Below are 25484 nucleotides of genomic sequence, written 5' to 3' on the forward strand. Positions count from 1 at the left end.
TGGTTTTATACAGCCAGACTGGAGAGCCCAATCAGCATTAATTTGAAATCTTATTAAGGTCACGCATATATTAGGAACAACGGGAGGCAATGGAGTTTGCAGAGTATAAATAAAATATCTCCCACTGCCACAAATTAACGACAGAAATTACTTCTGGTAGAATGAAAACCAACATAAGCTGGTCCATCAATCATACTTTGAACCACTAACTCTCAGCAGCTAATCACAAGTAGACACAACTTGGAAAATTGAAATCCTTCTGCCCGTTGTTACCGAATTATCGTGCGTGGGGGACATTTTCTCTGCCTCTGTTCGAGTAGGCATCTTCAGACCACCATATTTCTTCCAGTATGTCCAGCATGAAGCACAAAGTCTACATTGCATATTCGGAGGTCCCCATGAATACCACTGTTGAGATTGTGTGACTGAAAAAGAAGTGAAGGATGGAAAGTAAAAGTTACTTATTCCAATTATGAAAAGGTTTGAGTATTTTAGCCTACAAAAAGAATTACTACCTATTAAAACTGTGGAATGTTATAAGAAATTGCAATCACAAGTACAGATCTCCAATAAAATCCAAATTAGTTGTTAATTTTTGAATTTTCTGACTATTCCGATGCTTATGTGATTTGTTGAATTATTTTCTATCTGATTGCTAGAAGTCCAAAACCCAAAATAAATTGGAATTGCGCCAATGCATGTGTTCTGATTAGAGGTAAATTTGATGATACAGTTTCCCTATGACTCCACACGTTTACCACAGCTAATCCAGCCAGCCTACACAACTTTGGACACTAAGGGATAATTTACCAAGGCCAGTCCACCTAACCTACATATCTTTGGACTGTGGGAGGAAACCGGAGCACCCAGAGGAAACCCATGCAGACACAGGGAGAACGTGCAAACTCCACACAGACAATCACTCAAGGCTGGAATCAAACCCAGGTGAGATCCTGGAAAATGTGGACTATCTTTTGTATCTTGGGAACTTTCTCTTGACAAAATTCATCATCTCCTCCAATGTGCCAACACAGCCTTTGGTCAACGGAAGACGACAGTCTCTGAGAGCTCGGATCTCAAACCCAAGATTAAGATCATAGTTTACAGAGCGGTATTGGATACCCTCTAATACATGTCAGAGACTTGGACAGCCAATAGTTGGCACCTCAAAGCACTAGAGAAGCAACACCAGCTGTGCCTTCACTGTTCTTCCAAATGTCGTGGCACAAAAGGTGGTCCAACAGCAACATCCTCTCCAGGCCAACTTGTCCAGCAGCAAGGCACCAATCACTCAAAACCAGCTCCACTGGGTGGGACCTTTCCATCATATTCCTGACACCAGACTCCCGAAGCAATTGCTCGACCCGGAGATTGGTCATGGCAGGGGACACCCAGGAAGGCAGCTGAAACTGTAAATGCCCTCAAATCATCCCCGAAAAGGTCAAACATACCACCGGTTCATGGGACATACTGGCTTGTGAACAACCAAAATGGAGAAGACATGTTCGGTAGGGCGCTGAGCACATCGAGACACTTTGCCGTGAGTGTGCAGTGACTAAGTGGAGTCATCAGAGGGAGGGTACAAATCTCAAAACAGCCCAACTACCCAACCCTTCTCGCACCACCTGCTCCACATGTGACAGAATCTGCAGATACTTATCAGCCATCTCAAAGCCCATCAAACTGGAGTGTAAGCAAGTCATCCTCGGTCCCAAGGGACTGCTCAAGAAGATAAGGTCAATTTAACTTCCACGTTATTAATATCTCCAGTGTTGTGAGTAATTTATACATTGCAGTGTATTCTTCTCTTAGTATTCTTGTTGGCAATTGGCTACATGATATATCTCTATGCGCACATGCACACAAGACTCTCACTATTACACAATATTTGAGATCTGGTCCAACACAAAGGCCCAATTTTAGTGGTACTGATGACAACAGTCATAATGAAATAAAAAGTAAAATGTAGCACTGAATAATAGATTGGTTGCGGTTGGCAAGATTTGTGTCAGCTCAGGTCACAGACGTCCCGTGCTTAAGGTCAAAGTGCGGTTTCTGGATGTGTTCAGATTTTGGAATTACAGATAAGGCGATTCGACCTGCGGTCAGATTTTCTTAACTTTAAGAAAGTGAGACGTTATTTTTTTTTACACTAAAATCCAACCCAGGTAAAACTTGCGCAAACACATATATGCAGCACACAAATAGAGGTGACAGAGTAGGGAAGCTTGGATTATGTCAAATTAGAGATCACATTTAACGTTCGCCGTTCATAGCAAGCTATCTTCTCCCGCAACAGATAGAATCAGCCAGTCTTGATGTTCCAATTTACAAATGTAGCTGACATTTCCTTCTTCTCTGGCAATGATGCTGGAAAATGGAAGTATTTCTTTAAAGCTTTTTATTCACTCCATTAATGAAAATACAACTAAATTTACGAGGCAGTGCTCAGTCTTTAGATGGAGAGATTTTTGGGATCGGACAGAGAGAGGACATGATCCCCTTTCCTTTGTGCTCTGCCACTAGTGAGAGCTAGGGGCTTTTCTTCAATCACCTGCTGATGTTCTGCCCCAAGCACATGCTTCAAACACACACAAAAAGCTCTCTCCAACTGCCCGTATTTCTAAAAATAATTGCATTTTTTGATGATAGCTCTCCAGATGAGCTAATCAAGTTATCTTCGAGAAAGAATCAAGATCTTTTGTTCAAGTAACCAGGCTCTGAATGGTTCATTTTCCATTGTTGAGTACTGTGGATGCCTCCATAGATACCTTTGATAAGGCAGGAAGAGAATTGTTTACAAATTCCCAGAAAAGCCATTGTACGTACTGAAATTCGTAGACTTGTTGTCTTTGATGTAGTGCTGCAATTAGCTTTGGCCATCTTGCTGTAGATTTGAAATCACTTTAGTCAGTCTCAAACAAAATCTGCCTTTAAAAAATTTCAATGTTTGACATAAGCATGTCTTCATCTGACATTGTAGAATTGTCATCTGAAGCTAGAGGCTGTGGTTGTAGAGTCAGACAGAATCATAGAAACCAAAAATATTAATGGTTTATTTGAGATTTAATGAGTGCAACTTCAGAGGAGTAGGGCAAAAGTTTTCAGCCCATTTTGACTTGGGTGCACAGCATCTGCAGGACAGGGTTTCTGACCTCCAAGAGAAGTGTCCCCTAACTTGCAGACTGGGAATGACTGAAATAGAGGAGGCAGGCAACACAATCTCTGTCAATGATTTCTGGTAAAATGTGGTGCTTTGCTGCGACTGGTCTCTGAGGAATGGGGCAGTGTGGGAATGCTGGCAGCCAACCTGCTAACTGCAAAATGGAAGTTTGCTGCTTGTTCTTCAGCATGTGCAAGGCCTCTCTTCTGCCTTAGTTATATCAGCATCACAGACTAATATCCGTATTCTGCCAACATCTATATGGGTAGTGCTAGCTAAACCCAGGCATGACCTTTTTGGGCATCTAAATAGAAAGTTACATGACCCCATTGTTGTTGTCATCATTTACATTTGCATTCAAAGGACTCAAACTGCAGGAAATGCCAAAGAGGATATAGTTCCTGGATTTGCATACCTTTCTTCTGGCAACCAACACAGATGTGTTGAAAATTTAAAAGGTGGGTAAGCAAGTCTAGTCCCAAAAACCTGTCCACAGAAACCACTTCTGAACAGAGAGAAATTGTATGGATATTTTTGAAACCGTATTTTCAAAATGAAAGGTCATCAACCTGAAACATTGGGCTGAATTTTCAAAATGGGGGTCAGGAATCTGACACATGGATGAATTCCAGGATCCGACCCCATGCCTTAACTGTGCCACTCTCACAACGTGAGTTTTAAATGCAAATGCCCTACTTGGACAAGAGGCAAGGGTTGCCAGGAAGTGAAAACTGCCTGCCTGTGCTAGTGACAAACGTAGATAGTCGTCATGTTGGGGCCAGCTGCTGCTTGTCGAATAGAAAAGTTTGGATGACGACCGTCTTCAGGGACTGTGGCGGTGGTGGGCTGCCAGTAAACCCGACTCAGGGCTATATCAATTGAGTGGGAAAGTAAGAGATCCTACGTACCAGAGACAAAGTTAGAAAATGCTGGAACTGCATATGGTGCCACATGTCTGTGGGGAACGATGAGGATGCTTGTTTGTGCAAATTGTACCTTTGTTGTTTTAACTATTTAAAGTGAAACTTACCTTTTTACATGAGGCATCTTTTGGCTGTTAATTCATGTTTAATTTGCATTGGTTCTGATTTGTGTGAAGTAAAAGTTACAAAAAGTGAAATCTTACTGGTAACTTCTTCATTTGGAGGTTGTTTGGTAAATTTGGTGTTGTGTTTTATGGCTCTCCCCCACAGGGACCTCACACTATGAAAGTTAAATAGGACAAAAGGACCTGGGGGAGGCAGAGTAAGATTTTGAGTCCCTAAATTAATGTTGTCAATTAATCCCCCGGCAGGCAAAGATATTTGTCAATTTACAAAGAATATGTCTGGCTGCAGTATCCTCTTGCTTCAGGTCTTATTCTGAAATAATTTAGGTTTGACAGTACTCACTGTAACAACTCTCACAGGGCCGGCCTATGCCCGAGTTCTGGGGTGGATAAACCACTCCCCCAATTGGACCATTCACCATAGCAGGCTTTCCATTAATGCTTGATATCTGGTTGGGATTAGGTTTATTGCTATATTTAAAAAATAGAAATAGAAAAATGTTCAATCATTAGAGGAAAACAGTACACCAAAAACCAGAGTAATTAAAAATTACAAATTGAAACAAAGTCAGCAAAATACCATCTTTGGAGGTGCATGGAGCAACATCAGTTTTGATATGCCCAGCTTTAAATTCCAGCACATTGTCCCCTTTCTACAACAGCAATATCAGAGTGTTAAACAACCAACTTCCAGGTGCTGAATATCTTCGCAGCTCAGACTCACGTCACACTTAAATGGTCGCTCAGCAAGTGGATGAGCCAGATATATTGAGGGTAACATGCTCGGCCCATCTAATGGAACAAATCATTTGCAGATGCAAAAAGAACAGAAACTTCTGTCATCCTCTGCAGTGGCTTGCACTCTGGCTGTATCTGAAGAAGTGTTTTAACAGATGATCCAGGCTGTGGAAAAGCTTTCACGGTTTGACCAAGCATTACAGCAGCTGAAAAAACAAAATGCTGGAAATGCGCAGCAAATCTGGAAGCACCTGTTCAGAGACAAACAGAGCTAATGGGCCCAATTTTACCATCGTGATGCGCCCGTTTTCAGGAGTGAAGACTTGGTAAAGTCGGGCGTGAGGTGAGTAGCGTGATCTGCGCCTTCCTCCGCATTGGTTCCCCCTTTACCAAGGCCCGAAAATGGCCGCGATCGGGACCGCACCCAAAACAGGCACGACAGCTATTTAAATGCATTTGCATGCATTTAAATTGACTTAATGGGCTGCACGCCCAACTTTACCAGCACTTCCCCCTTTACCACTGCGTTCGCCCATTCAGAATCGGCGCGAAACAGACATGCTCCATATAACTCTGATTCAGGCGCTCCAGTTAATGAGGAGGTAGGCGCCTAGCATCCAACGGCTCTCTGCTTGAGATCGGTGTGGGGGGGGGGTCCACTGTCATTCTGCTTGAGATCAGTGGGGGGAGGGGGGTGTCTGCTGTCACTCTGCCCAAGATCAGTGGGGGAGGGGGGGGGGGGGGGGGAGAGGCCTGTGATCGGTCTGGGTGGGGGATAAGGGGGTCAGTAATATTGTGGGGGTGGGGCAATGTCTGTGAGGTCCAGGGGGAGGCATTATCCAGCCCGGGAGGGATGTGGCAGGGGAGCAGCAGTCTATCATTTTTTTTCTGTGCATGCGCAGTTGGAGGCGCCGATCAGGGCTGCAGGGCTTGGGGTGTGTTAAGCCCCGCTCACAGGCTTGTACAGCGCGATTTGTAATCGCTGATATTTTTGCAGTCAGAGTACATATCGGGGCGCCTGAGAACGGATTTAAAAGTCAGATCTGAAACACTGCCAGTTTCAAGTCTGCCCAGCACTTGGAATCAAAATGGTAAAATAGGGCCCAATACTTCATTTCAATGACGTTTCATCAGAACATAAGGTCGTCAACCTGAAACGCTGGCCGGAATGTTACCGTTGTTCACACTGGTGGGATTTTCCCAACCCACCACGGTGAATGGAGATTTGGCTGTGTGCCAAATTTTTCACCCTCACTGCAGTGGGAGCGTGGCGTGAACGGCCGGTAAGATCACTGCCATTACCTCAGTTTATCACTGAACAGATACTGCCTGACTTGCTGAGTATTTCCAGCATTTGCTGTTTGGATTTCAGATTTCAGGCTGCACTCCCCCCTCCCCATCCTCACTTACTTTGATTTGATTTGATTTATTAATGTCACATGTATTAACATACAGTGAAAAGTATTGTTTCTTGTGCACTATTTAGACAAAACATACCGTTCATAGAGAAGGAAACGAAAGAGCGCAGAATGTAGTGTTACAGTCATAACTAGGGTATAGAGAAAGATCAACTTAATGCAAGGTAGTCCATTCAAAAGTCTGACACCAGCAGGGAAGAAGCTGTTCTTGCGTCAGTTGGGACGTGACCTCAGACTTTTGTATCTTTTCCACCTTCTTCTGTCGGGAAAAAGAGAATGTCCAGGGTGCGCAGGGTTCTTAATTATGCTGGCTGCTTTGCCGAGGCAGCGGGAAGTGTAAACAGAGTAGACTTTTGGTGTATGGTGCCACAATGTTCCTCTGTCTCTGATGGATGCAGTGCCACCAACAGCCACTGCTCCTGCAGGTAGGGACGAGAAGCTGCCAGTGTCTGATTGGCTGGTAACACTCAGCAGACAGCACCTTTGCTGCCAGGGGGAGGCCTGATAAGAACATAAGAAATAGGAGCAGGAGTAGGCCATCTAGCCCCTCGAGCCTGCCCCGCCATTCAATAAGATCATGGCTGATCTGACATGGATCAGTACCACTTACCCGCCTGATCCCCATAACCCTTAATTCCCTTACCGATCAGGAATCCATCCATCCGCGCTTTAAACATATTCAGCGAGGTAGCCTCCACCACCTCAGTGGGCAGAGAATTCCAGAGATTCACCACCCTCTGGGAGAAGAAGTTCCTCCTCAACTCTGTCTTAAACCGATCCCCCTTTATTTTGAGGCTGTGTCCTCTAGTTTTAACTTCCTTACTAAGTGGAAAGAATCTCTCCGCCTCCACCCTATCCAGCCCCCGCATTATCTTATAAGTCTCCATAAGATCCCCCCTCATCCTTCTAAACTCCAACGAGTACAAACCCAATCTCCTCAGCCTCTCCTCATAATCCAAACCCCTCATCTCCGGTATCAACCTGGTGAACCTTCTCTGCACTCCCTCCAATGCCAATATATCCTTCCTCATATAAGGGGACCAATACTGCACACAGTATTCCAGCTGCGGCCTCACCAATGCCCTGTACAGGTGCATCAAGACATCCCTGCTTTTATATTCTATCCCCCTCGCAATATAGGCCAACATCCCATTTGCCTTCTTGATCACCTGTTGTACCTGCAGACTGGGCTTTTGCGTCTCATGCACAAGGACCCCCAGGTCCCTTTGCACGGTAGCATGTTTTAATTTGTTTCCATTGAGATAGTAATCCCATTTGTTATTATTTCCTCCAAAGTGTATAACCTTGCATTTATCAACGTTATACTCCATTTGCCATGTCCTCGCCCACTCACTCAGCTTGTCCAAATCTCTCTGCAGATCTTCTCCGTCCTCCACACGATTCACTTTTCCACTTATCTTTGTGTCGTCTGCAAACTTTGTTACCCTACACTCCGTCCCCTCCTCCAGATCATCTATATAAATGGTAAACAGTTGCGGCCCGAGTACCGATCCCTGCGGCACGCCACTAGTTACCTTCCTCCAACCGGAAAAACACCCATTTATTCCGACTCTTTGCTTCCTGTCGGATAGCCAGTCCCCAATCCACTTTAACACACTACCCCCAACTCCGTGTGCCCTAATCTTCTTCAGCAGCCTTTTATGGGGCACCTTATCAAACGCCTTTTGGAAATCCAAAAACACCGCATCCACCGGTTCTCCTCCATCAACCGCCCTAGTCACATCTTCATAAAAATCCAACATGTTCGTCAAGCACGACTTTCCCCTCATGAATCCATGCTGATGGCAGCCACTTAATTGGCAGGGGTTCCCCTGATGTGGAGGTGCCGGCGTTGGACTGGGGTAAACACAGTAAGAAGTCTCACAACACCAGGTTAAAGTGCAACAGGTTTATTTGGTAGCAAAAGTTACCAAATGGGCGTTTTGCTACCAAATAAACCTGTTGGACTTTAACCTGGTGTTGTGAGACTCCTTACAGGGGTTCCCCTGCCAGTTCTCCGAACTGCGGGTGAGACTTCCCATCCGCCCCACAAAATCCAGTCCAATATGTTTGTGCTTTTAAGTGCTCCAATTAAAGAATAAGGCACATATTGGACGATTACACCTATTTGTCAACGTATTATATGAGTAGTCACAATTTATCAATATGAAATATTAGTTTGTTTTTTCAGTGTCAAATGCGTTCAAAAATAATTTGTCAAATGTTGACATGCTACCAAGTTCAGCAAAGGGGAAAATTCAATTTGTGCTTGAAGTAAGCTATGATTTTAAATTACCCTTAATTGATGATATAATGCTACACATTTATTGTAGCAAATATATATGTTGCATAAAAGCCATATCTAAAATTAAAAGAATAATTTAATCTTGGTTTGCAGTTATGATGTAGTATACATGTTCATTTGTAACTAGCAGCAATTGCTTCTCTACCCACTTCTGTACTTCATTTCTGGAGATCTCCCGCCACTTCAAGGATCTATCCATAGACGTCTCCTCATTCTCACTTGCATGCTGTTGTTTAGCATCATTAGAAAACATATACTAACAATGCCCAATTCTTCCTCTCCAACAGCTGTCTCAGACCCTCCACTGTCTTGTCACACTGCCTGTCCAAGACACTGGATGACCCTCAATTTCCTCCAGTTAAATATCAAAACCATGACCTTCATTCCAACACAAACTCTGTATTCTTCTTACTCTCCCAGCCACTGTATCAAGTTAAACAAGATTGTATATCAATGTCCTCTTCAACCCAAGATGAACCTCCGACTGTATCCTCACCATCACAAAGACCATTACTGCCCTCTGCCACTTCCTAAATATTGCTCATCTCCACCCTGCCTCAGCCCATATGCTGCTGAAATCAAATCCTTAACATGTTTGTCATGTCTTGCCCACGCTCTCAATCTTTCCTCTCAAACCCTGCTGCCCACCGAATGACTGCACACCAAATCACTCATCAATCACCCAATCCTGCCAACATATATTGACTCCCAGTTCCCCAATGCCTCTTATTAAGTTTCTCATTCGCATGTTTAAGTTCCATTTTAGCATTACCCATCCGTGGGCTGGATTTTACCCAGTCAAAATAAAATAGGGTGGGTGCCCATCCTACCACTTTCTCACTCACCCCAGAGCTCACCCCCATAATATGGGGAGGAGGTGTGGGTGGGTGCTGAACTTGGCAACATGCTTATCATATTTAAATAAATAATCAGGGGGTCAATTGAGCGTTACCGTTAGTATTGAAGTGAACTGAAATAAAACAATATTAAGGTGATCTATCTACTATCTGTAGCTATCTCTTAAGAAACTAAATCATTTTGATACAATTAATTCCTATCAATTAAAGCTGGAGTTCCCAGTTACAAATACTGACAAGTTTTAAAGATGAATTTGTAGTGACAAATTGACATGGTCACCTGGCTCATGGTTGGAACACTTATTTAGATTTCAGCACTCTCTTTAGGCACCTAAAAATGATTTCAACATGTAATTTTTTAAAACTGTGAATACGCCAACAGCTTTGCAGCCTAGGTTTGCAAAGAATATTCTGTTTGGAGATTGATCATCATGAAATAGAAAGGTTGATAAGCATATGGCTCCGAGGTGGAGAGGGTGTGGGTGATACCACAAACACTGAACAACCCAGCAAAGGTACAATTCCCCATATTTAAGTCTTTAAGCCCATGACCAAGGTTCATCAATCTGAAATATTAAGGTGAATCCTGCCCACCATGGGAACTGCGGTAGAGGGGGGGTGGTGGTGGACCATGCAAAGGCCCGTTGACCTAGGGTGGGATTTTCTGGTTTTGGAAACCCCCAAATTAACCCTGCTTTTCTATCCACAAATGCTTGTCAGACCTACTGAATACCGCCAGCATGTTATGTTTTTATTTCAGAGTATACAGTAGATGATTTCAACCTTGATCAAAGCTCGATTATGAGCGTGGTCTGGACTCCTGTCTAGTAAGGCTCTGTGAGAAAAATAAAGGCTAGACACAGACACATTAGCAGCCTGTTGTCTAGTACTTATTATCTACCAAGGGTTTTTAATATGGTACAATATCTCCTGTTAATTTAACCAAGACCTAAGAATGGGTTTAAAATTGGCAGTTTTTCACCTAACTGATAACAGCAATCAAACTTTGAACAGAATGTGACAGCCTATTTTAATCAGCTGAAATCAGGAAATGTCCTGCTATTGGTTGAAACATATGAATATAGGACTGCCTTGCTATTTCAGCTGAGCTAATGCTTTCAATGGAGAGCAGGGTTATTACCATCAAATAGAATTCTGTTAAATCAGCAGGGTGTACTGATTATGAAATACCTCTCAAAAATGTCCTGTAATGACAGTCTTAATTTCTCGTGTATTTTAGGTTGGAGCAGGTTACAGCACCAGGTGAAAAAAGGCCAACAGCCTGTCCGAAGCTAGATGACTCAAACAAGGACAAACTATCCAATTAGAAACGTACCCAGATTGTAACAAAAACCAATCAGCTGAAACTAGACATTGACAGGTAGATGAGCTTGTGGCCCAGATTGTGACTGGCAGGTATGATGTGGTAGGCATCACAGAGACGTGGTTGCAGGGGGTTCAGGACTGGCAGTTAAACATCCAGGGATTCACAACCTATCGAAAAGACAGAGAGGTGGGTAGAGGGGGCGGGGTTGCCTTGTTAATTAGAAATGAAATTAAATCAATAGCACGAAACGACATAGGGTCAGACGATGTGGAGTCTGTGTGGGTAGAGTTGAGGAACCACAAAGGCAAAAAAACCATAATGGGAGTTATGTACAGGCCTCCTGACAGTGGTCAGGACCAGGGGCACAAAATGCACCACGAAATAGAAAGGGCATGTCAGAAAGGCAAGGTCACAGTGATCATGGGGGATTTCAATATGCAGGTGGACTGGGTAAATAATGTTGCCAGTGGACCCAAAGAAAGGGAATTCATTGAATGTTTACAGGATGGCTTTTTGGAACAGCTTGTGATGGAGCCCACGAGGGAACAGGCTATTCTGGACTTAGTGTTATGTAATGAGCCAGACGTGATAAAAGATCTTAAAGTAAGGGAACACTTAGGAAGCAGTGATCATAATATGGTAGAATTCAGTCTGCAATTTGAAAGAAGGAAGGCAGAATCAGATGTGAAGGTTCTACAGTTAAATAAAGGTAATTACAGGCGCATGAGGGAGGAACTGACAAAAATCGACTGGAAGCAGAGCCTAGTGGGAAAGACAGTAGAACAGCAATGGCAGGAGTTTCTGGGAGTAATTGAGGACACAGTGCAGAGGTTCATCCCAAACAAAAGAAAGGTTATCAGAGGGGGGATTAGGCAGCCATGGCTGACAAAGGAAGTCAGGGAATGCATCAAGGCAAAAGAGAGAGCCTATAATGTGGCAAAGAGTAGTGGGAAGTCAGAAGATTGGGAAGGCTATAAAAACAAACAGAGGATAACAAAGAGAGAAATAAGGAAGGAGAGGATCAAATATGAAGGTAGGCTAGCCAGTAACATTAGGAATGATAGTAAAAGTTTCTTTAAATACATTAAAAACAAACGGGAGGCAAAAGTAGACATTGGGCCGCTCCAAAATGACGCTGGTAATCTAGTGATGGGAGACAAGGAAATAGCTGAGGAACTTAATAAGTACTTTGCGTCAGTCTTCACAGTAGAAGACATGAGTAATATCCCAACAATTCAGGAAAGTCAGGGGGCAGAGTTGAATATGGTTGCCATCACAAAGGAGAAAGTGCTAGAGAAACTAAAAGGTCTGAAAATTGATAAATCTCCGGGCCCAGATGGGCTACATCCTAGAGTTCTAAAGGAGATAGCTGACGAAATAGTGGAGGCGTTAGTTATGATCTTTCAAAAGTCACTGGAGTCAGGGAAAGTCCCAGAGGATTGGAAAATCGCTGTTGTAACCCCACTGTTCAAGAAGGGAACAAGAAAAAAGATGGAAAATTATAGGCCAATTAGCCTAACCTCAGTTGTTGGCAAAATTCTAGAATCCATCGTTAAGGATGAGATTTCTAAATTCTTGGAAGTGCAGGGTCGGATTAGGACAAGTCAGCATGGATTTAGTAAGGGGAGGTCGTGCCTGACAAACCTGTTAGAGTTCTTTGAAGAGATAACAAATAGGTTAGACCAAGGAGAGCCAATGGATGTTATCTATCTTGACTTCTAAAAGGTGCCTCACGGGAGACTGCTGAGTAAAATAAGGCCCATGGTATTCGAGGCAAGGTACTAACATGGATTGACGATTGGCTGTCAGACAGAAGGCAGAGAGTTGGGATAAAAGGTTCTTTCTCAGAATGGCAACCGGTGACAAGTGGTGTCCCGCAGGGTTCAGTGTTGGGGCCACAGCTGTTCTCTTTATATATTAACGATCTAGATGACAGGACTGGGGGCATTCTGGCCAAGTTTGCCGATGATACAAAGATAGGTGGAGGGGCAGGTAGTATTGAGGAGGTGGGGAGGCTGCAGAAAGATTTAGACAGTTTAGGAGAGTGGTCCAAGAAGTGGCTGATGAAATTCAACGTGGGCAAGTGCGAGGTCTTGCACTTTGGAAAAAAGAATAGAGGCATGGACTATTTTCTAAACGGTGACAAAATTCATAATGCTAAAGTGCAAAGGGACTTGGGAGTCCTAGTCCAGGATTCTCTAAAGGTAAACTTGCAGGTTGAGTCCGTAATTAAGAAAGCAAATGTAATGTTGTCATTTATCTCAAGAGGCTTGGAATACAAAAGCAGGGATGTACTTCTGAGGCTTTATAAAGCACTGGTTAGGCCCCGTTTGGAGTACTGTGAGCAATTTTGGGCCCCACACCTCAGGAAGGACATACTGGCACTGGAGCGGGTCCAGTGGAGATTCACACGGATGATCCCAGGAATGGTAGGCCTGACATACGATGAACGTCTGAGGATCGTGGGATTATATTCATTGGAGTTTAGGAGGTTGAGGGGAGATCTAATAGAAACTTACAAGATAATGAACGGCTTAGATAGGATGGACGCAGGGAAGTTGTTTCCATTAGCAGGGGAGACTAGGACGCGGGGGCACAGCCTTAGAATAAAAGGGAGTCACTTTAGAACAGAGATGAGGAGAAATTTCTTCAGCCAGAGAGTGGTAGGTCTGTGGAATTCATTGCCACAGAGGGCTGTGGAGGCCGAGACGTTGAGCGTCTTCAAGACAGAAATTGATAAATTCTTGATTTCTCGAGGAATTAAGGGCTATGGGGAGAGAGCGGGTAAATGGAGTTGAAATCAACCATGATTGAATGGTGGAGTGGACTCGATGGGCCGAATGGCCTTACTTCCGCTCCTATGTCTTATGGTCTTATGGACAAGAACTTGCTGGGTGCTATCTTGGCTGCAGTAGTGAAAGGAGTGAGGTGACGATGGCAGCATTCTGGAGGCAGCATAGCTTGAGTTACATTCAGTACTCTCAAATTTATGCACAAACGGTGAGGGCTGCCCTAAAACCCCAATACCAAGCAGAGGCCAAGAAAGCGGCAGATGTAAATATCAAAGTCAACAAGCCGAAATGTGACCTGAGCTGCTTCCACAGACCCAAGCTTTGAGTATGAGAACTCTTTGACTCATCATCCTGAAAGTTGAAACTGCAAATCCATCTGCAGACTGTGTCTGCAAAACTGACCAAATGCTAATTCGAAATATAGATCTTGCTTAAAAAAAAATCTAATTTGGTCAGAACTTATTTCCTTGGAGCTGCAACATAGAAGTTAATTTAACTGCAGGAGTGCGGCATGTGAGACTGGAAGGATCGTATCAATGGGAAGGAGGAGGGAAGTCTAGGTGAGGAGAGGTCCAGAAATGGTCCTCCTGGTCTCACAAAGAAACATTTGAAATCTTCTTCTGACCCTGTCCAGCCAGGTCTCACTGGCAGGTCTCAGGCTATATGCAGCTCTCAGTTAAAATTAGTTTGAGGTCCAAATGCCATCAAATGCCGACTGATTGTGGGAGGTAGCCTCAATACTGCTGAAAAGACGGATATTAAAAAGGCAGTGAGTGCAAAGTGCCCCAGAAATAAGGCACAATGCGCTCAATCACTTTTGGGGGGTGGGGGAGGGGGGGTGGGGGGGAGAGAAGAGAGAAACGCTGGGGACAGGAAAGGGGGAGATTGTGGGGAGGTGGTGAGTGGAGATGTTGGTGACAGGGAGTGGGGGAAGGGAAGGAGACACTGCGAACGGGCAGGCTGGGAGGGAAAATTCAGGATAGAAGACTGGGAGGGGGAGGAGACATTTGATACCAGTGAGGAGGAGACTCTGAATGGGTGGGGTGGGGATGGGGGCAAAAGTCTCTGGTTGCAGGAAGGGTGAAGGAGTTCTAAACGGTGGAAGAAACTCCATGCATGGATGTGGGTAGGAAAGACTCCGTGGGCTGGAGTACTCGGGTTTCAGACCTGGGGTGGATGTGGAGAGGGGTATAGGGCTTCCAATGATGGGAGTTGAGGATACCAATCTCAGAAGCACTCCTACAAATTCCAAACAGGCAGTTATCCAATGGACCTGGGACTTCTTGCCTCCCATTTGCTCCACAGAATAAAGGCCCACTCTGCTCAATCTCCCCCACTAAGCCAAACCTTTCAGGAATCAATCCAGTATTGGAAAGTGTAACTCAGAGATGGAATTCCTCCACCATGCACTCCAGGATGGACTTGTCATACTCGGTTTGGGGTGCACGGCAATAACAACATTTGGGCTTTGCTATTTGTAGGTGTCCAAGACTGACTGAGCTACTCACCAATCAGCTTATTCTCTGAACATTGAAATATTAACATTTTTTTAAAGTTCAAGCAGCAAAACAATAAAATCCTCGTTTGAAGCATTAAGTGGCACACTACCAATTCCTGCCAAAGACATTTTTGTTGATCAAAGGCAAGTTTGCTTTAGTGACATGCTTGATATTAGTGCAGGCTGATTGCAGGTTTATAGCAGAATCCTGTTATTCAGAAAATTCAGAATCCTGTTACTCTAGTGCCAGAAGGAGTAACACAACTCCCAGAAATCCAGCACCTTCCTCCAGACCTGTGAGGCGATACACAGAGCAACATGGTCAGCAGATGCTTTGACTTCCCTTCCTGCAATCCTTCTCATGCACATGAGATAGAGCTGGAGAGACATTTGACTGAGACACCAGCATTTGACAAGCTGGAGAAAAAGGAGCTTTGGAGAACTTTGTTGTCAAAATCACCTTCTGCTGAGCTAGAACAGTATGTTGAGGTTCCCTGCAAGGCTCCGGGATTTCAGGTTGTATGGGCCGTAAGTCGAAATACAAGGTAAGAGGATGGCATGAAAATCAGTCACAAGGAAGGATTTCAGTACTTAATGTATACCTTGAAACAATTTGAAGCTATCACTAAATCAGAACAAGCCACTCAAAGTCTAGTGTTCCTCAAAGACTGAAGAGGATTCAAGTACATATGTGCAAACAAGCATTCTTCTAGCTCCAGGAATGAAACTTGAACAAGTTGCTTTGCCAAATTTTGGGTGGACTCTTAAAAATATTTCTCACTGAAAGCCTATTTGGTCAAATATAATCAGTTTACAACAACGACCACTTGCATTTATACAGCACTTCTAACACAGTAAAACGTTCCAAGGCACTTCACAGGAATGAATGGCCAAAAGCTCAATCAAAGAGATAGATTTTAAAGAATATCTTAAAGCAAGAGAAGTAAAAATCAGCGTGGTTTAGGGCTGAGAGCCGTGGGATCTAATGGCACAGCTACCAGTGGCTTTGTGCTTAAATTTGGCAATCTAGAACAGCACAGAATTGGAGGAGCAACGATATCTCAGAAAGTTGTCGTGCTGCAGGAGATAACAGAGATAGGAAGGGCAAGGCCACTGAAGGATTTGAAAACACAGTTGAGAATTTTAAAATCGAGGTGTTTAACAAAAACATATCATACACTGACCAACAGCCAAGCCTACTGCAGATTACAGAAAGCAAACTGAGCAAAACCAAGCCTAGTACTAAACTCTTTATACAAATTAACATGGACGGAAGAGGAAGTGAGATCATCCAACAGGGTCATTTAGCTGGATTATACATTGCACTGCTGGCAGCTTTGAAAACGGAGGGGTTGAGGGTGTATGTAAAACCCAATGGGCAGCCAGCCTACCCACCGCTAACCAATCTCGCATCGCCCGCAACACAATTTTACCAACTTCAAATGGCCTAATTGAGGCCCTTAAATTGGCAATTAAAGCTCAGTTAAGGACCTCATCCCACTGCCGCCGGGATTTAACAGGTGTGGGAAGAAGCCCACAGCAAACACCCAGCCCAACATCTTTCCCTATGTGGGCTGGTGGTGGGGAAGGGGGCCCCTTCTTAATGGGATTCCTGGACCCATCAATGTGCCCTCCCAAGGTGCAACACCCTCCCACAGGTTCTCCTCTCAACATGGCCTCTAAAATGCCAACCCATCCCTCTCACCACCCCAAACACTTACAATTTGCAGGACAGCTATTCTTCCCCCGGGGCAAGAGGCAGGGACTGTAAATTACAGCCCACAAAGCTTGTAACTCAAAGAAAACTACCCCCAGACAATCTTCTGGTTCAAAGATGGTGGACTATTGTTTTTATTCATGTAGATCTATAAATGAAAAAGGCTATTTTGGCTCTCCAATAATTTTGTAACCAATGTTTTAAACTTGGAACCTACAAAATATTATCTCCATCGTAACATTTTAATAGTTAGAATTGCAAGATGGTTTACAGGCACTTACTATGTTGGGATGTACACCTGTTTCAGTTTGCTCTCTGCCTCAGCTGCCTTAAGACGTTTCTAAAAATAGAAAAAAATACAATTATAAGACAAAATTATCTTATCATTACACGTTACCTAATTTTCGGCTGAATTACTTCATTTTGTACCACGCAGCCACATGGTTTGCAACCTGCTTTACTTGGAGTAACACTGAAATTAACCATAGCTTGCTTTTGACTTCCTGTTTAAAAGGTCAGTCTTTGTCTCCACAACAACCCAGAAACTTTTCTACAAAAGTTGACCCCCTTAAAAGTAACAGCAACAGCTTGCCAAGGCTCCTTCAACAGAAACTTCCAAAAAACCTCTGATCTCTACTACCCAGAAGCACCAAAGCAACAGGAACATGGGAACATCACCATCTGCACATTCCCCTACAAGTCACTCACCACCCTGACTTTGAATTATATGGCTGTTCCTGCACTATTCTGAAACTCCCTCCCTTAAGCAGACTGTGGGAGTACTTACACCGCACAGATTCCAGCAGTCTAAAAAGGCAACTCACCGTCACCTTGTCAAGCGTAATTAGAGATGGGAAATAAATGCTAGCCCTGTCAGTGATGTCAAGCCCCATGGGCGAATAAAAAATGTGCTCCTGAGAGGCTACATCCTGGTTCGCCTATTATTTTAAAAGAAAAATAGTTTCAGTCAATACTGGGTCAGCTGTCTGCACCGTTTGCCTATTCTCTGGGCAGTCCCCTGAACAAAGGATATCTTGGACATTTCAGGTATAAAAACAATGGACTATTACCAGTTTGAAATTCCGACCATCACGAAAAAAGACTTTGGCTGAGGTTTATAAAGGGCCAATTTCATAGAAGTGTGCACGCCTGCTCTGAGTGCATAGTAAGAAATTGAGAGTTGATTTTTCCCAATGATTTTCTGTCCATTAAAATAAGTGGGAGTATGATTTTGTAATATTGGTCCTAAACTGTTCACCTATATCAGTGAACCCTGATACATATCAACAAGGTAACTCTGCCACGATGAATGGAACTCTTATGATCCAGCATAATTAGCATTTTTTCATCTGGAAATAAAAAATATGATTTATTTAACTGAAGCTGTCTAAAATAAAGAGAACAGACACGTCACCACCGCTACTATTTTCAACAGACCATTTCATAAATAAGGATCTCATAGGTGTATTAATTTTGCAAGGAAGAAATTGCTACAAATAATAATCTTGAAGTTCTGTCAGCTGGCATGAGCCAACTATGTCATTTTAAAAAAAGTATATTTTAAAGTGTATCGTTTAAAAATTGTTTCCTCCTGGATATTTTCAATTTGCATTGACCAATTTCATTCACTAAATATCATTTTTATCACGAATAATATTATCACACATTTCAAATGAAAAATTAGTAATTTTGTAAACTGTAAATAATTTAGTAAATATTCATAAATGCAAGTAAATGTTCATACCTGCTGTACATATCTATCTGTAGTTTTCCACATGTAATAGTACTCTATGATGCTGGTGAGTGATTTCCATGGTAACTATTAAAAATATACAGACAAACAACTGAGTTATAGATAAGGCAAAATTCATTCTTATCAAATCGCTTCAGAACATTTAAAAACGTGTTTATTATGTCTTTTAAAACAAACTTTTCAAATGAAGCGTACACATTGGTTCATGCTTTTCAGATTTAACTGATAAAATTTGTATACTATAGAATTTCAGAAAGAAAATAAGAGTAAATTAGATTCAAAATAGACACTAACGGCCTGAAATATACTGCATGCCAGCATATGCAAAGACATAAGATATGGGATAACATATGAGTTATGACATAAAGACATAAAGCACTTAGTCTTCTTCAGATAAATCAATGGAGAACATGTAATGAGGTCATTAGGACAACTATGAATGGACATAGTGAGAACAACTACATTAAGCTGGTCTGCTAAGGAGCTATGTTTGAAAAGCATAGAATGACCACGGATGTGAAGCCTCAGTGAATAGCAGGTAAGAGTGCAGAAGAAGTTATTCATGATTTGACAAAGTAGTCCCTTTGCTGTGGGCAGGATATAAACTAAATTGCTGGATCTCACGGAAGATAGTCATATCACTGTAATACAATAATGCATTTGAAGATTTGAGATAAGGCAGCGATAAGTGAGGACGGAAGGGTTCAAGGTGGGCACTTTGGAGAAGATGATGGTAACGGGTGTTTTGCAGGAGGTGCAGACAATACTACAGAATAGAAATAAGAGTAATATCAGCAAGAAAGGAAGTTGGGTGAAAAGTAGGGCAAAAGATCAGGAGGTGGACTGCAAGACAAATTTGGTAAAGCTAGAAGATTAAAAATAAATGGAATAAAGGTTAGATAGATAGACAATTTATAAGGAGGAAGGAGCGTGGGATCAGAATGGAATAGGTAGAATGAAGGCACATGTGCTCTTTTATTTTGGGCATGAAATCCATCGGTTGCTTACATTTAGACAATGAAGAAAGGATGGAGGCAGATGATTGCCAGTTGGGCATTGGTTCCATTCTTCCATGGTAATTCTGGAATTGTAGTCAGAATTTAGCCAGTGAGAAGGAACGAAGCAGAATTCAAATAAGATAGGATACCACAGTCATAAGCTTAGCACATTTGAATACACAATGTGTGAATCTGAAACTATAAAGTTGCCGCTGTACTGGTAGAGGGAGCACTCAAGCAGATTATGCTTGCAAAATTGAGAGGATGATAGCAGACAATCAGCAAAATGATCAGTGGTGTTAATTTCATGGGAGATAACAGACCAAAGAAAAAAGGATCCAAATGAGAGTACGTTTTTCACAAGAGGAAGAAAAATAGAAATGGCTAGAAATTTCAAGAAATGTATATAAGGAAATAAGAAAGTCTTACAGCATTCTAATCAGTAACAAAAATCTCAAACCGATGTGTGATGAGAGCAAAGGAATGACCTCACATGAGTGGTGGATGGGTACTACATCTTAGGAAGGATATATTTGGCCATGGAGAGAATGCAGCATTTACCAAGGGTTAAAATATGAGAGATTACAGTATTTTAGAAGGTTAAGAGATGAATTTCAAGATACTAAGGGCAACTGATAAAGTAGACAGAAACTATTTCTGGTTGGAGAGTCTGGTACTAGGCCAGCATAGTCTAACAATTAGAGCTAGACCTGTCAGGACTGAAATTAGGAAACACTTCTCCACAACAATAATAGAAGAGATGGTAGAAGTTTGGAAGTCTTGTTAGATCAATTGTAAATTTTAAATTTGAGATTGATAAGATTTTTACTATCCAAATTTAAGGAATTAAAGTTGGGAATGTGGAGTTATGCCACAGATCCACTATGATCTCACTGAATGGCAGAACAGGCTCGAAGGGTTGCATAGCTGATTCCTGTTTGTATGAATATGGTGGAGTGAAGGTATATGTTAGGGATATGGTGGCATGAAGTGAACTTGAAAAAAAGAGGGAGAGAAAATCAGTGAAATAACCAAAGGGTAGAAGTTAAGGTCGAGTGAAATAACCAAAGATAAGATAAGGAGTTATTCCAGCAAAAGCCAAGAAGGGAATTAAAGTGAGGAACTATTTCTTTGGGCAGTGGAAGGTGGTTAGGTGGTTGACAGATGTGGAGGATTCACAAGAAGAAAAGGACAGGATAGTAAAAGGCAAAGGGTAGAATTTTCCCGTTCCGCCTGCCACAGGAATTGTAGTGGACGGAACAGGACCACACGAAGATCCGTTGACCTCAGGTGGGATTTTCTTGGGGGAAGTGTGGCTGGAAAATCCTGCAAAAAGTGTTCAACAGTTGAGGAAGAGTTGGGGATGTTGGAATAGGAACCCTTAAAATGTAGATCTTTGAATAATGCTTCTTGCACAAACTAAATCCTGTTTGCAACTACTTTCTATTATCTTGTCATACATTTATTCTTATTCACAGGAAAAGAATGCATTGACGTCTAAAGGGCAGACACCCTTATCATCATGTAGAATCCTTGCAGCTCAGAGATGAAACCTTCATGTCGTCATAGCAAGCTGCCTGAGAAGTTAACCTGCTTATAGGAATCCCATTTCTACAGTGCTACCCAATCTTTCTCAATGAGTTAACGATCGGTAAAATTAAAGTTCTGATATGCTTACAAAGTCTTGCCGTATGTCATTAAAATCCTTGCCATACTTTTCCAATGCCTCTTCAAAAAGGCTAGCTTCAGATGCAGACCATTCTTCCATTTCATCTCTGCAGAGAACAGGACCACCCTGAGGTACCAAAATGCTGATTGCATTTGTCAAATCATAGTTGTGCTTGTGCAACGTGTCCATTGCATGGAACTAATGGAAGAAAACAAAATGCAAAAGTAGATACGGTAACTTGTGCCAAAGAAGGAAACTTACGATCTATTATAGGGAGATAATCATGATATATCAATTTTAGAATTCTTTTGTAAAAACAAAATATTGTTTAATTACTCTATCAGATTTCTCTTGGTATTGTTCGTAGAGTGAGGTTATGACAAACATAATCTAATTCCTAGCCAAGAAATTGTGTACTGCAGGGACTCAGGAATGAAGTACAAGATAGCTCGATTGCAGAGCACAGAGTGTGGTGGCCAGAGGTAGGGGACGAGAAGGAATGGGGGAGTGAAGCATGTGGGAGGAAAGCAATTGGGAAGAGCTAGGGATTGGAGCACAGCACAAGAGGCTGTTGAAGTGAGTGAGAGAGAGAGGTAAGCATTTTAAAACCACTGGGCGACAACAGCACTGGTACCATAGCAAATTATGTTGGAAATTATGTTGAAGGCAAATTTTGTTTTTGTAAATCTGAAGGCTTTATTTTTGTTTTCTAATCAGAAAACTGACATTTACATCACCAGATATTTTTAAATAACTGTCAAAAAGACTGATCATTCACAGAATAAACACGATTTCCTGTTCGTCAACCTGCCTCCCCATTTCTGTATTAGATTGATAAAATAAAGCTTCAATCTACATTTGAGAATTTTAGTCTACCAGGTTGATAAACATATTAATATTGGGGCAATTTAACAATAATGGCCCACCATTGTGACCTTTGTACATATTAAGTGGTTAAACCTCACAGAATGTCATGAATTCAAACTTCAGACATCTGAAACAGATGCAGGCTTCCAACAAGAAACATTCACAAAGACATCTGAAATACCATCATGTAGACAATTTTAATTATTTGTTTATGAAATATATAATTACCAGCTCTCTGTCTTAGGCACCCTATACTATTCCAAAGTATCTCAATGTAAGCTTCAAGTGTAGCACCTCATTTTTCCATAAGGTTCTTGCAGCCTTATGGCCTTAACATTGACTTCAAACTATAACTACAGTTTCCACTTCCTCTCTGAGAAAGTAGATGGGATGTTTTTTCAGAGATTCTACTTTCTCAGAAGGCCAAGGAAATTCAGCATGTCCACTACGACTCTCACCAACTTCTACAGATGCATCTTAGAAAGCATCCTTTCTGATTGCATCACAGCTTGGTGCAACTCCCTCTCTAACCAAGGCTACAAGAAACTACAAAGGGTTGTGAACATAGCTCAGTCCATCACACAAACCAACCTCCCATCCATTGTCTCTGTCTACATTTCCCGCTGCCTCAGGAAAGCAGCCAGCACAACCAAAGACCCCCACACCCCGCACATTCTCTCTTCCATCTTCTTTCGAAGAGAAAAAGATACAGAAGTCTGAAAACACGTACCAACTGACTCAAGAACAGCTTCTTCCCTGCTGCCATCAGACTTTTGAATGGTCCTTTCACACATTGAACTGATCTTTCTCTTTACCCTACTGGTAACTGTAACACTATATTCTGCACCCTATCCTTTCTTTCTCCCCTATGTACTCTATGAATGGTGTGTTTGTCTGGATAGCATGCAAGAAACAATACTTTTCACTGTATCCCAATACACGTGACAATACTAAATCAATTCAATTCAACACGAGGAAGGAAACAGTTGGAACTTTAAATTTGGGGAGGCATGGTGGCACTGTAGTTAGCACTGCTTCCTCACAGTGCCAGGGACCCGGGTTCGATTCCTGGCTTGGGTCACTGTCTGAGTGGAGTTTGCATATTCTCCCCATATCTGCGTGGGTTTCCTCCAACTGCTCCAGTTTTCTCCCACAGTCCAAAGATGTGCGGGCTAGGTGGTTTGGCCATGCTAAATTACCCCTTAGTGTCAGGGGGACTAGCTAGGGTAAACGCATGGGGTTATGGGGATAGGGCCTTGGTGGGATTGTGGTCAGTGCAGACGCGATGGGCCAAATGGCCTCTTTCTGCACTGTAGGATTCTATAAACGTGAGGTGAAAATGCCAAGTCGGAACACTACTCGCAGAGTGGTCTGAACCATGGTGTCAACCTGCTTCACTTCTACTAGACTCATACAAACTAAAGAAGCAGGAGTAGACCACTCGTGCCCTCGCATCTGCTCTGCCATTCAATAAGATCATGGTTGATCTGACTGTAACTTCAACTCCATGTTCCAAGGCCATAGGAGTCTGTTGCATCCTGTCAGTTTTTCCACAATTCCTTTTCTATCCATTCCCCTTCAGTTACTCACACACACTCTGCCTGGATTTTGTGCATGCACTTTACATCTTTAATTTCTCTCGTTATATCTCTCTTTGTCTTCTGCTGACATCATCACTTCCAGCATTTAACCATCTCTGGTTTCTCCCACAAGCAGGTCATTCTATCTATTTTCTTGTGAGTGTTTTTTTCCCTGGAGTTGTTCCTTTATTAAAATGCTGTAATTCTGCAACATCTTCCAATCCTGAAGAAGGACCTTTGACCTGAAATATCAACTGAACAATTTCTGTTCACAGATGCTCTGTGACCTGTTGAGCATTCCCAGCTTACATTTCTGTTTTCTGAAAACTCGATGGGTACATCAAAACACTAAGCAAGGTAAAGTTGTCTCGGTTTAAGCTGACACTTTCTCACAGAAAATCAGTTGGTTTGAAACATAGAAAATAGGAGCAGAGCTAGGCCATTTGGTTCATTAAGCCTGCTCCACCATTCAATGTGAATATGGCTGATCTTCTATCTCAACACCATACTTCCCGTTCTCTCACCAAACTCTTTAGTGTTTAGCGTCTAGAAATCTATTTCTTTCTTAAACACCCACAGCCTTATGCGGTAGAGAATTCCACAGCTTTACCTCCCTGAGTGTATCCTGAGACCATGATCCCTTGTTCTAGATGAGACCGCCCTCCCCCCACTCCTTGCATCCAGTCTGTGCAACCCTGTCAGAATTTTATACATTTCAATAAGATCCCTTTTCATTCTTCTAAACTCCAGTAAACACAGGTTCAGTTGACCCAATTTCTCCTCTTATGACGATCCTGCCATCCCTGGAATAAGTCTGGTGAACCTTCGCTGCATTCCATCTTTTCTTTAGGTAAGGAAGTCAAAACTGTACACAGATCCTGTACAGCTGCAGTAAGACATCCTTATTCCACTATTTGAATCCTCTTGCAATGAAGGCCAACATACCACTTGCCTTTCTAACTGCTTGCTGCTTTCAATGACTGGTGTACAAGGTAACCCGGGTCCCTTTTACATCAATGTTTCCCAACATATATTTAAATAATAGTTTGTCATACTGCTTTTCCCACTGAGGTCAATAACTTCACATTTATCCATGTTATACTGCATCTGCCATGGATTTGCTTACTCACTCAACTTGTCTAAATCACACCTAGTTTTATGTCATCAACGAATTTGGAAATGAGTGATATATTGTGAATAGAAGGGGCCCAAGCACTGATCTCACTTGTTGCTGTATTCCTCTCTGAAAAAGACCCATTTATTCCTACTCTGTTTCCTGTCTGCTAACCAATTCTCAATCCATGCCAGTACATTACCCCCAATCTCATGTGCTTTAATTTTGCATGCTAACCTGTTATGTGTGACTTTACCAAAAACTTTTTGAAAATCCAATGCACCACATCCAATGGTTCGCCCTTATCTATTCTATCGGTTACGTCCTCAAAAAACTTCAGTGGTTTTGTCAAACGCGATTTCCTTTTCATAAATCCATGTTGACATTGCCCAATCCTGTTGCTATTTTCTAAGTGTCCTGTCATCACATCCTTTATAATAAACTTGAGTATTTTCCCTACTACTGATGTTAAACTAACCAGTCAGTAATTCCCTGTTTTCTCCCTTCCTCCTGCTTTAAATAGTGGGATTACATTTGCCACTTTCCAATCTGCTGGGACTGTTCCAGAATCTACAGAATTTTAGAAGATGACAACCAATGCATCCTCTATTTCCATGGCCACCTCCATTAGTACCCTGGG

General features: G+C 42.4%; 1 protein-coding gene and 1 pseudogene across 3 annotated transcripts in view; one reads left to right on the forward strand and one right to left on the reverse strand.

Moving 5' to 3' along the window:
• mta3 (metastasis associated 1 family, member 3) overlaps positions 1-25484 on the reverse strand; it is a 233063-nt gene that overhangs the window by 69979 nt on the left and 137600 nt on the right. For all 3 annotated transcript variants that reach the window (XM_078229698.1, XM_078229697.1, XM_078229699.1), the window contains exons 9-13: positions 21293-21481; positions 18608-18682; positions 17145-17203; positions 4555-4682; positions 274-425 (exon numbers count right to left, since the gene is read on the reverse strand). In XM_078229698.1, the coding sequence (XP_078085824.1) occupies positions 274-425; positions 4555-4682; positions 17145-17203; positions 18608-18682; positions 21293-21481 (603 nt within the window). The remainder of the gene's footprint in view (positions 1-273; positions 426-4554; positions 4683-17144; positions 17204-18607; positions 18683-21292; positions 21482-25484) is intronic.
• LOC144504869 (ATP synthase F(1) complex subunit epsilon, mitochondrial pseudogene) lies at positions 13791-13973 on the forward strand (annotated as a pseudogene).

Source organism: Mustelus asterias, chromosome 15, assembly GCF_964213995.1.
Source record: "Mustelus asterias chromosome 15, sMusAst1.hap1.1, whole genome shotgun sequence".
NCBI classification, from domain to species: Eukaryota; Metazoa; Chordata; class Chondrichthyes; order Carcharhiniformes; family Triakidae; genus Mustelus; species Mustelus asterias.